General features: G+C 38.2%; 1 protein-coding gene across 2 annotated transcripts in view; it reads left to right on the top strand.

Annotated features, from left to right (window-relative positions):
- The window catches only part of adcy2a (adenylate cyclase 2a), a 40799-nt gene extending 29588 nt beyond the window's left edge, over positions 1 to 11211 (top strand). For both annotated transcript variants that reach the window (XM_058648216.1, XM_058648215.1), the window contains exons 17-25: positions 570 to 689; positions 789 to 973; positions 3785 to 3869; positions 5434 to 5592; positions 6675 to 6821; positions 7074 to 7184; positions 7287 to 7401; positions 8457 to 8581; positions 9893 to 11211. In XM_058648216.1, coding sequence (XP_058504199.1) covers positions 570 to 689; positions 789 to 973; positions 3785 to 3869; positions 5434 to 5592; positions 6675 to 6821; positions 7074 to 7184; positions 7287 to 7401; positions 8457 to 8581; positions 9893 to 10045 — 1200 coding nt within the window. In that variant the 3' untranslated portion in view covers positions 10046 to 11211. The remainder of the gene's footprint in view (positions 1 to 569; positions 690 to 788; positions 974 to 3784; positions 3870 to 5433; positions 5593 to 6674; positions 6822 to 7073; positions 7185 to 7286; positions 7402 to 8456; positions 8582 to 9892) is intronic.
- Positions 11212 to 12803: the final 1592 nt, after the last annotated feature.

The raw sequence follows: 12803 nt of genomic DNA, 5'->3' as shown, positions 1-12803 counted from the left end.
CTATCAATTGGCTTTTTCAATCATGAAACACATCCCCTCCACAATGTCAACATTTGCATGTAATAATGGGGTATTGTCCATAACATTTGTACTTTTGTCACAGTTTGTGACAAATGTGTATTTCTGTAGAGAGAAAAAGACTTAGCTTGGGTAAGGGTGGGATAGCCTGAGGCTTGTTCACGGTGTCAGGACCCCAGTTTAGACCTTCACACAAATCGATTTAAGAGATTATAATCTTGTTTTTCACCTGACGTGGGTCAGTCGCTCAGGGCGTATGAACCAAATTAACTTGGCTTTGCTCAGTAGGGCAGCCAATCCTCATCTTATCCTGCAGGTTCACTTTAAAGAACATTATTGAATGCTTGTCACAATTAGGCTCATTCTGTTTTCCTCCTGCAAGTAAAATGTTGACATGCAAGGCAAGGAGACTGAGGGACTGCACGTCAATTACATTTGCATGTCAGTTGTGTGGTTTTTGTGGTGCATTTTAATTGTAAATACATTTTCTATAATTGCTCCAGTCCTCTTGACTTTGTCTTTTTTGTATATTTTTTTGTTTTTATCTCCAGTTCTTTTTAGAAGACCATGCATTGCCTCCAGTTTCTGTTTACAATTCATCCAATGAAACACTATTTTACCCAAACGGACAGCTAGTTACTTTATCTGGCAAAGACAATTTCTACCTTCCTGTAAGTGAAGCTGAATGTCATCTAATTTCAACTTAATTCTTTTTGACAACTTTAGAGCTAATCAATGAACTAATCTGTTTGTCATTTTTGTCTGTCCAGTATTTAATTTACAGCTGCATCCTGGGCCTTATCTCTTGCTCAGTATTTCTGAGGATAAACTACGAGTTGAAGATGATGATTATGTTGACAGCTGTAGTTGTTTACAACATCATTATTCTGCAAACACACGCTTCGCTGCTGGATGAGTACAGCAGATTCCTGTACAGGACTGAAATCCTTGACCGGTAGGTAAACAGAAACGGATATCATTTAGAATGTTATTATATACAGATGAGGGGAGAGTGTTGACATAGCATGAGAAAAGAGTTGAGTTGACAGTCAGTTGCTTTGTGGAGGTAAAAAAAACCAAAACAAATAACAGTGGATGCCCATGTAGGGTTTTTTGTTGTTGCGTTACCATATTGTGATAACATTTAACACCTGCTTAGACTGATAAGGCCAAAAGGGAACATTAATGATCCCATAAAGGGAACTAGTCAGCTGTCTCAGCAGGTCACATACACTCAGTTTGTACCCTGCAGCTTTGGGGGAAAGGGGAGTACTTGTGTTCTGTAAGGTCAGTGAATACTAAATGTCATGGCAGTGTGTGTACTGAAGATAAGGTCGGTGTTGTTGAGATAATTGTGTCAAATGGAAGTCAATTAAGTAGCAGTCTATCAAGTCATAATGATTGGCCCGCCTTAAATCTATAGCTATGAAATGTCATTGCAGTCTTATGTATATGTATGTGCATGTATGTGCCACAGCTTCATCAAAATGAAATGGTAAGAAATAAACCCATCAATTCAGAATAATTAAGAAACAACATTATCAGTCCAAACTGAAAAACAAATGACCATAACACCAATTATATGGAATTATACGGTTACTGTTACCATTAACATGCTCCTCACTCGCCACACAACATTTCTCTATGCACTGCTCCCCTGTTCCCCCTACTTCCCGGCTAAAAGCACTCACTTAATTTTGATATTCCACACTGCATTCTTACAGCCTGCTCAAATGTCAGCAGCTTGGGAACTTAGCTGCTTAATAAGGATGAACTGCATAATGAGGTAATTAAACCAGTTTCTCAAAGGCAGAAGTCCTCAATATGTCACAAGTGCGACATGGAAACGAGCAATTCCATGTAGGAATAAAAATCAGGCTGATGTAACCATTGCTTGATTGACAGTGAAAACAAAAAATAAAAACTGAAAAAAGACAGGTGGTGTTAAGGTTTATGGTGACAGTAACTTATGTTGGCCTAAACTAACGCATCCATTTTAAGAAATTTTGTTTTTTTCACAGAAAACAATGCCTAGATTGTTTCTATTCAATGCAGTGTGCAGCTGTCAAATAGCAAATTATCATGAGAAAGTTTATCATTTTCTTTTCAGAGACATTGAACCTTTCTTAAAATTTGGACATCATTTTAAATTTTTTCATCATATTAAATTGAAGATTACCTGAAATGTGTAATCGAGACCTTTATGTGTGATTAAGTGCATATGATTTTGTGTTGTGAATTTGTGAAGTTTCGTCTGTACTGGGTACTTAAATTCCTCATCTTACTCTCACAGCTGAAAACCACATCTCTTGAAGCGCTGGCTGGTTGGTTTATATGTAATGCACTGAAGGATATTCTACTCTAAAATCTGCTCTTTTTCTGTGTTATATGAATGCACTTCAATAAACTGAGCAGCCAAACTGAGCAGCAAAGAGGTTAGAGATGACATCACTTAAAGACAAATCCTTGAGCTGTTGCATAGACAGCCAATAATGGGAAAAAAAGTCCTTGGACATTATGAGAGCACTCAAATAAGAACATTTGTGATTCATACAGTAGCAGCTAGAAGCTGTACATAGAAATAGAAGGGTTTGAATAAAATGTCTGAAAGCAGAAACTTATAGGCCCCAGAAATACTCACTATTCTGTTGTCAGTTAAAGTGTCCAAAGAGACTTTGTCAATTAACGCTTGAACAATGTAATCTCCTGCAAAGGACAGTTTTCTGTCTTTGTAGTGATTTACTTTGGTGTTTTTCCCTCCTGGTAAGACAAAATTCCCTAAGGAAAGGGTTCATTGTCAATTGAAATTTTGACATATAGAAAAAGCTTTAATTTTTTTTCTCTAAACCTCTGTGGAGTTGTCATCAGAGAAAGTTAATTAAACTATGCTTCCTGTCCATATGCTTCCCATCTCGGATTTGTCATCCCGTCCCTTCTGCCTGTTTTCTGTCATTGCCATTCATTGCGTGCAGAGAATTGATTAGAAGATCACCCAGGCAAAATGCAGAACATGCAGGCTGTTTTCTCAGGCATTCACTGATCGTTGCCCTACTTCTGAGTTCATTAATATGTAAAATGTGCGCACAGAAATTAGGATTTAACAGTACTGTTTGAATTTCGTAGCCTTTACTTAAAATGTGGTCAGCTAGCCTCCACTGCTATAAAGACTTTTAGTGTAGATAAATGTGAATAAATTAAACTTTTGCATTGCAGTGGGTTTTAAGCTTTGAATGTGTGAAAGTGTGCAGTTGGTGAATCAGAGTGTATTGTAATGTTTTTTTAAAGTATTGCATATAGAAAGCATATAGTACTTGCATATAGTGTACAATACATACGCGATGGTACTGATATGAGTGTAGAAAGACTACTACTACTGCTTGGCTTTGAAGTGAAACTATACATTTAATGACTGCAGTATGTTCATCGTGTCTATAGAGATGTTGGTACTGAGTGAAACACTGAGCCACTGGCATGTAAACAGTAAACAATCGCTTGTCACAGCAAAGCAGAAGTGACACTCTTAAACAAGTGACAGCTTGGAATATAATGGTCTGCTAACCATTCATGTGACATGCCATAGAGTACTGATTATAATCTGAGACTTTAATTAAATGTTCGTAATCATGTTTCTTACCTTTTAAGCCCCCCCCCCTCTTTTTTGTTTTTCAACTTTCACTTTTGTTTTTATCTTTTTCTGTCCGTTGTCTTTTCCGTCTTCTGTCCCTCCCCTCACAAAAACCTTACTTCCTTTGCTCTGCCCTTCAAGACCAGGTGTTCTCAAAGACCTGAAGACTATGGGCTCTATCTCCCTCTTTATCTTCTTCATCACCCTACTTGTGCTTGCCAGACAGGTAAGTCAACACTATAATAGTTTAACGGACATTATCTGTGTTGTCTGTCTCTTGCAACTTATTTTCACATCACAGCTCGAATGGAATTTACTCTTCAACTTTGCTCTTACCTCAACATCACAGTCACACTCCACCATACAGTGTTTCCATTAACCTCTGCCAAGGAGGTTATGTTTGTAGCTGCATTTGTCTGGTTGCCTGTCTATTTGTCTGTCTATAAGCAGCATATGTCGAAAAGTAAAGGACAGATTTGTTGAAATTTCCTCAGCATGTAGTTTATGGCTCAAATAATAAATGATAAGATACTGGATTCGAGGATTATTGTTTTTTTTTTTAATGTTTTTAACCTTGTGAGATAAGCGATTATATTAACCCTGTGGGAAACTGGGCAGCCTTGGCAAAGGTTTGTGCTTTGTGTTTGGGATTTTTCCATATTTTATTCATGATTTCTCCCAATTTGGAATCCAATTTTGTCCATGCTAGTCTTTGTTCTATCCTCTAAATTGCTCACATCCCTCCTGGTGGTGGATTCTGTGATCTCATGGTCTTGTCAATAGTTATCAGTCTCTCATGCATGAAAACATTTTATAGTTTTAAATGTATCTGCTGTGCTGGTCAGGTTCAGGTCATATTTTAATGTAAATGCAGAAAAATGTAACCTCTGCTGTGTTTGAGGTATATATAAATATAAATATTGTAAAAGGCCAGCTTGTCTGGCCTCCCGCCAGCCACTCTGGTCGAGATAGATGTTGATATTTACTAGCCAGGAGATGCAGGGAGTAGAGACTGGTCATTCTGAAGAGCTGTGTGCTCTTTAGCTCCGCTATTTTGAGATGATGCCTCTCTGCAGGGAACTCACTGTACTTGGAAGCGGTCCAGAAACAGGGGACTGCTGTGCTCTGCAGCTATAGTACACCCTCAAAAATAAGCAAACTGTGTAATGCATTCTACTTTTTCATCATGACACACAATTACATGTTTACTCTGGGTAATGTTAACCTGTGCATAACACAATATGTAGAGCCACAAATCTGGACAGTATTAGGAAACGTAATCAGTCTTAATGTTAAACAAATGTATTTGTAGACGACAAATGACTATTTTATGAAAACACAGCAAAGGTGAGCAAAAATAATTATTAAATTATTATTAATTTGTGAAGTTTCACTATACTGCTCTGATATATTACCACACTTTGTCTCTGTCCCAAAGTTTCTTTGACAGTAATTATATTTCTAAAATTACATTTTATTACTTTGCACTAACTATTTTTACTTGAGCACCTCCCACTTATCCTAAAGCAACTTACAGTACATGCTGTGTCCTTATTAAACCTCTTGAAAATATAGTGCTTGTAATCATGTTTTGTGGCTTTTCATGGTATGGGATTAACCAACACCACAAAACGTAAACTATTTCTGTTTTACAAGTTTTTGTGAAAGTTATAAAAAAAAAGTTCCTTGCCTTTTTTTTTGCTGTGGTGGAGTCCTTAGTAACTGTTTGTTTTTCTCTGTGACTGTAGCTGTACCTTCAGCCTCTTCACCTCTGTGTCCTCTTGTAACAGAATGAATATTACTGTAGGTTAGACTTTCTGTGGAAGAATAAGTTCAAGAAAGAGTGTGAGGAGATTGAAACCATGGAGAACCTCAACCGAGTGTTGCTGGAGAATGTGCTGCCTGCACACGTTGCAGAACACTTCCTGGCACGCAACTGGAAAAATGAAGTAAGCATTTTGTCATGTTTGCTTTTCAGTATGGCTCATGTAAATTCTGTCCTGACAAACAGCTGCAGATCCGACGTAATAAAATGTGGTTTTACACAGGCTTTTCAGTACCAGTGGCTACATGCCAACATCCATTACATTCATTAGCTGTGTGGTTGTACTACAAAAGCAGCTTACCTCATACAAATTCTATATTTCAAGTCAATATAATAGATTATTATGTATGTATGTAATTCTTTGCTGCTTTTTAATCTATCCAATAAATAAAAGGGGACTTGATGATGCATACTGTATACAGAAGATATTTAATTAATGTCCTGTTTTTAGATAATGGCATGTACTTTGTTGAAGAAAGAGAATTAGGTTGTAATATGTTATAAACATATTCCAACAAAATGAATAAATTGCTTTGCACTGAATTGGCAATACTGGAAGTTAAGTTGATTTTGAAATTTGTCTAAAACACACAAACACAAACACAATTTGCACTGAAGGGCTTCACAGTCTGTGACACTTTCACATCGAGTGAGGAAAAACTCTCCCAGGACATGGTGTAGGTGTCACATGTACAGAAACAGATATGAGTAGAAACCTCTACTTATATAAGTATATGTGTGTTTATGTAATGTATAAAATACTTATATTAGTTGATGCAGTGTAGGTGTGTTCTCAAGCTTGCTTGAGACCCTTCTCATTTATCATTCTGAATCATATATCCCCTGAGTGTTTCTCACTGTGTAAGCGATGAAAAGTCAAGTTTTACTGGAACGCTTAAAAGAACCAGAGGTCATGTTAGTTTTAATAGCAGTGCTGCCAAAGAGTCTGCAACTGACTCTTATTCTTTGCTTAAATAGGATTCAACAGGAAGTTGCTTTTCTAATGTGTTTTAGAGCAACTGTTCCATGGACTGTTTGATAACCCTCACACAATCAGTCCGACATTTGTACATCAGACCCATTTCATTTGTATATTATCAATGTTGGAAGTCTGTGATCGATCAGTGTTACAACAATTTAATGACATTGTTTTTGACTCTGGCTAATCTCAAGTCTGCCTTTTTCCTCATGCTCTCTGTCACACAGGACCTGTACCACCAATCTTATGACCTGGTGTGCGTCATGTTCGCCTCCATCCCAGACTTTAAAGAGTTTTACACAGAATCTGATGTCAACAAAGAAGGTTTGGAGTGCCTCAGGCTCCTGAATGAAATCATTGCTGATTTTGATGAGGTAAATAATATATGCAACCTTCAACCTACACAGCATCTGAAATGCTAAGTTCAACTTGAATGACTTGATAGTTTCTATTTTGTATCTGAATATTATCCTTTTTATTTTTGTTTTTTATCATTGTATGTATGCATGCATACAGATGTATATGCGTCTTCAAAAAAAATGACCACATAAGCTATCACATCACCCTTACATGGCCCCACTTGTTTCAGCTGTTGCATGTATTGTGTTTTTTTCTTTTTTGTGTAGCTGCTCTCCAAACCTAAATTCAGTGGAGTGGAAAAGATCAAGACAATCGGGAGCACTTACATGGCTGCTACCGGGCTGAATGCATCAACAGGGCCAGAGTACACATCACAGGTATACACTCACGACACAGACAAACACACAGAGTCAATGCAAAATCATGCATATTTTACGAGTAAGTAAATGTTGCGTTTGTGTTCCTTCATTGATTTGCAGGAGCATGACAGGCAGTATATGCACCTAGGGACCATGGTGGAGTTTGCATTTGCCTTGGTGGGGAAGCTGGATGTTATCAACAAACACTCCTTTAATGACTTCAAACTTAGAGTCGGTCAGTTACACACGAGAATTATCTTTAGGAGCAAAGTGTAAATGATTACTGAAGTTGTTTGCCACATTTCACCTGCTGTTACATATTATACAGTTACTGCAGTGTGAATTCACCATTTTACCTTTTTGGTTTTGTTACCAATTACTGTGAATATAGGCGACAGTATCTTTAGTCATTTTGTGCGTCCAAGACGTTCTACCCTTTTTCTAGACAATCACTAAATAATGGTATCTCAATAACAAGAAAACTGAAAATAAAATGATAGCAAGAGGTTGTTGTAGTCAAGGCAACATGAGAGAAATGATTAAAGAGTACACAAGAGGTAGGTCTGAAAAGGAAAGCAGCCGAGCAGATCCTAGCTCCCTGCATGCAGCAAGAGTCAGAGTTCGATGCATTCAACCTTTTTCTGTGGAGATCGCAGCAAGAGATGGTCCATTACCTCAAGTATGCGTGTGTGTGACTGAGCATCCCTGCTGTTGGCAGACGGACTTAAAACGCTCCACCAGAGAGGGATACTAGTCCCCACCCACTGGGACTGCACAAAGCCAGTGGCCATGTGCCTGTGTGTGCGCGCTGCTTGAGCACTTATACAGACTGCAATTTCCAGATTGCTGGAAATTAACTCAGAAACCAGAGCAAAAAGAGGCCTGGTGTCATGTCACTGCTTCAGAGCCTGCTCAGCAGAGGTGCTGTGCATGTGTAGAGTAGAGTCCGGCTGCATTTAGCTTCCACTCCATCTCATGTTCTGATGAAATCTTGTGAAAAGCTTTGCTTATTCTGAAAGCAGCAAGTCTCTTGGTTGGAGGCCTTTTAGAGCTGCATTCAATAATTGATCAATAATATCAAAAGGGATTTAACTACATCTACAGCAACAATGGCCATGATGTCATACATATGGTAGAAACATTTAAACATGTGTCTCTGTATCCTCTGTATCAATACATAGACTGTGTCATCCTTCCCTTGAGTGTGCTACCAATAGTAACATAGTACACATGGTATAGACACATACACTAAGCTGGAATGTTCACAGACTCTCTGTGTTGTTTTTTCAGGTATTAACCATGGTCCAGTGATAGCAGGAGTCATTGGAGCCCAGAAACCTCAGTATGATATATGGGGGAACACAGTGAATGTAGCCAGTAGAATGGACAGCACTGGGGTCCTGGGGAAAATACAGGTAAATCAGTTCTGTTTTTCTCTTTGCTAAAGATCATGCTAGGCTGCTGACTGTGAAGCCAGAGCCTTATTTGTTTTAATCTAGTGGTTTATCATGAGTCAAGTCGACATCATCCAGCTGTTGCTGTAAATACTCACAAAGCGTTTATTAGTTCACAGTTGAAAATAGTTACCAGAATGCCAATGCCAAAAAAAATGCCAGTTCCCAGCCATTATGAATATTTCACAGCAGATATGTTGACAGGAAAAGCAAAGGTGAAACAAGTTTTGTTCATGTTGACTGAAAAGAGTTGATTATTTATGAGAGGGGTTTCAAAACTTTAAATTTAACTCAACCAAAAAAAAAAACACTCAAATATTAAACAAGCTAGGAAAGCGGATGGGAGCGAGACAGATAAAACTATTTGGTTTATTTGGTTTTTCCTCAAGTGTTTGTTGACTACAAATTTACTTCAGCCTCAACCACTTTCCATGATGTATTCAAGAACCAACTGTTTCTCAAACATCCCTTTGTGTCTGAATCTGTTCATTTAAAACCAGTAGGGTTGCTCTTTTTCAAATGTAGATGTACATTACATTTTAAATGTCAGCACAGTCAAAGTCATCAGAGTCATCTTGTCTGCAAACTGCCTTGGCTCTGATAAGAAAGGGTATTCATGTATATGACATCATATCAGCCTGAATTACACTTCACTGTTCTGCCACATTTGAGCCATCTACTGAGCACAATGTCTGACTAATTAAATCCATCCTTTTATAACTTAGTGTTGTATTTATTGTACAAGTAAAGATTTTAATTATTTTCTCATAGTCCTTAACAGTAGGTTTTGAAAAGATCAAGAGAGTAGTGTGTGTCATACTTCTGCATTCAAAAGCCCCCCTTTCCGTTATTCTTCAAGTATATAAGCATATTTTACACTAAATACTAGACACTCTACCCTGTCTTTTTCTGGAAAATACGTTTTTTTCAAAATGTTCCCTGTATATTCTGTGTGATCATTATAGCATTGTTAAAACAACAAATCTACATGCAAATGACTGCACACATTTATGTAAAGTGTTAACCTAAAGGTTAGTTTCAAGACACCATTTTATATTATATTCTCTTATTTTTCCCCACTCATTTTGCCTGCAGGTTCTGCCGAGCGGCTCATCGACAGTACAACTGTTTTGTTTGTTATAAGTTTAATGGTCAGCAGCAGACAGTACATGCAACATCCTGTGGAGCGCTGAGTGTTTCTGCCTGCAGGAAGTTAATCCAGTTGTGTGAAATGAGCGGAATGCATGTTACCCATCTGCTTTTTTGCTCTAGGTGACTGAGGAGACGAGTCAAATCCTTGTGACCCTGGGCTACATGTGCACTTGTCGAGGCATCATCAACGTCAAGGGCAAAGGGGAGCTCAAGACCTACTTTGTGCACACAGAGATGACCCGCTCACTGTCCCAAGGGAATGTAATGCCGTGATCGAAAATAGGTGGAATTTACACAGACACGAAGCACAGACCTTTATTTCAGATTGACAAAGGAGGTGTGATCATCTCAGCGCTGTTGTAACAGAAAGAAAGTAGGAAGGAATGAGATCTACGCAGCGAGCAGAGGAGTCTCATGTAATGTCGTTTTGCAAGTTACTTATGCCACAGCTATAGTTTACATTTTGTCACTTATGTTACTGAAGTGTAGCATGTACAGCAGGTCGGCATCAACCCCTTATATATACTTTATAACCTGAAGGCTGAATCTGTGGCTTGGCGGTCTTAAGTTTGTGACCTCACTGTGTCATAGAAGCCTCTTTTTCAGACAGGTGCATCATAAACATAATCTATATACTGTTCATTTTGCAGGACCCGGTCGAAACATGTCCACTATGAAGAATAGAGGCCAGTGACAGCCACATTAAGACCTGCTGGCAAGTATTCAGTAGAGCAGACCTCTTAAGTAATCATCAACAGAACAAAGACATGCTTTGGATATAAGGATATTTGTCTGCCCCAACTTATCAAAGTGTTTTTCACAAATGACATAAAATCACACAATGGATAAAGGATAGAAAACTGCATGATCACTGCAAAGGTGAAGCCGGTGTTTTTAAAAAACAAGGAGACATATGTATGCATAACTGCATCAACCTTGATAGAAGCAGGTTGATAGAGGAGCAGCAAGTCTTGGATGTATTTTAGGTGGTCTCGGACCATTAAAAAAACCTTATGAATATATTATGATATTCATGTGGGGCAAGGTTTCACAAAAACGGTCTGCACTTAAATCATCTCATCTTCATGACTGTTTATACAAAGCTTATTGTTTCTGACACAGGTCAGATTTTCGTTTCTGTGCCTGCGGAAAGTAGAGTGTGTAGTGTTTACTGCGGTTCAGACGAGGTTGAATGAATCAGATTTGAGCCATATGGATTAAAAAACCAGGTTAGAGCAAGACATATGAAAACCAAGGGGATAAAGATGATTTCAGTGGGAAGATTTTTATTTGGGGAACCTGAGCCTGATCAGTGTACAGGGTAGCTTTAGAGTGTGTGGTGGTTTTGTAAGAAAAGAAAATAGTACAAAAAAGTGTTTTGATGTTTTGATGATGCCATTGTTTTTTGTAAAAACTTCATTAAATTTCTATGTATTTCAGTTCTGTGGAGTCCTATTATTTGCCAGTAAGGTTCTGATGAGTTCAAAGCATAAGCACATTACCATGTGATCTTGACTTGGAATAAACAACATGATGAAAATCTCTCCCCCCAAGGTTGGATTGATGCTTTTTAACAATATATTACAGCAATCAATATAAACCGTTGACATCAAAAACCCATACTGTCAGTTATAGCTGCAATTGGACCTCTGGGGTTCACGTTTGACCATGGGCACCGTTTTTATTCAAATCTAAAACTTGAATAAGTATGATTGAATACAATCAGGTTAGATGATTGGGATTATATGGTTATTGACGTGAAAATCACAGGGATGTTTCTATCATCTCTTAATATAAAAATATACAGTAGATATATCTGTTCAGTCAGGAACATTATCATAAATGAACCATGTATTGCAACAAATGGAAATTGCACTAGTGGCTTCATTATTATTTAGATGCTCCCTGGAAGATCCCAGCTTCATGCTAAGCCAAACAAAGCGCGAGCCCTACCAAGACAGTAACATGTAAACATTTGAGCCAGTTAAAACCTCAATCTGGAAGGGTGGAGGCTGGGGTGGTGGTGACAAAGCTTGGCCAGCAGCAGTGGTATGAGGCAGCTCTGAAGGAGGAGTCTTATTTATATGGATTGCCTTGGTGTGAGAGTGGCAGTGATTGTATTGGTCAATATGTCTAAATCATGACAATAATAAAACATCTACAGGAGTATGAAGTATATATAAAATGAAATAGCCATATAAATTATCGGTGCAAGGAGAAGGGGTTGGACTAAAGTTCTGACTTCTTCCCACTCGCTGAACATGGAGACTAAAGATTGTTTGCATTTTCTGTATGTTTCATTTTCAAATAAAATCATCAGAAGCTGAAGACTGGCCTCCAATAACACACACACACACACATACATAGTGTAAATACTAGGGCTGAGCAATATAGACAGAAACATTATGTCCAGGTTTATTTGACCTGAAAAGTGATATACTTTATATTCTGCTATTTTATTTTTAAACAACCACCACTGCTAGCCTACGTCTACTCCCACAGTCCAGTTGCTTCTGTGCTGGGTCATTTAAAGATAGCGGCATAGAGGTGGGATGGGTTGTTACTGTGGTTTCCACACTTGCACTTGACCAATTATATAATTCTGTTTAGACTAGGAATTATAAGCATGCTTTTTAGTGGTTATACATTGTGTCATCTGAAATTTAAAGAGAAGAAAGAAGAAAACTTTTTTTCAGACCAAGTGTGCCCCTGGGCCTGTGCCCATAATACACCTTTATATCAGGTACTTCTCCTTTAAATCATGTACACACTGCTCTGTTACTGAGCTTTATTTTGCTCTGTAGCTTCAGCTCCATCCTCACAGACAACACTGACAACACTGTTAAAATTTAATTAACGCTACCAGAGGGCCTTTCTGCATGGAGTGTGCATGTTCTCCCCGTGTGTGTGTGTGTGTGGGTTTTCTCCGGTTTCCTCCCACAGTCCAAAAACATACAATATGGTAAATTGGACACTCTAAATTCACCGTGAGTGTGAGAGTGGACAGTTGTCTGTCTCTATGTGGCGATCT

Source organism: Solea solea, chromosome 13 (assembly GCF_958295425.1).
Source record: "Solea solea chromosome 13, fSolSol10.1, whole genome shotgun sequence".
Taxonomy (NCBI): Eukaryota; Metazoa; Chordata; class Actinopteri; order Pleuronectiformes; family Soleidae; genus Solea; species Solea solea.
This window is presented reverse-complemented; position numbering and strand designations above follow the sequence as displayed.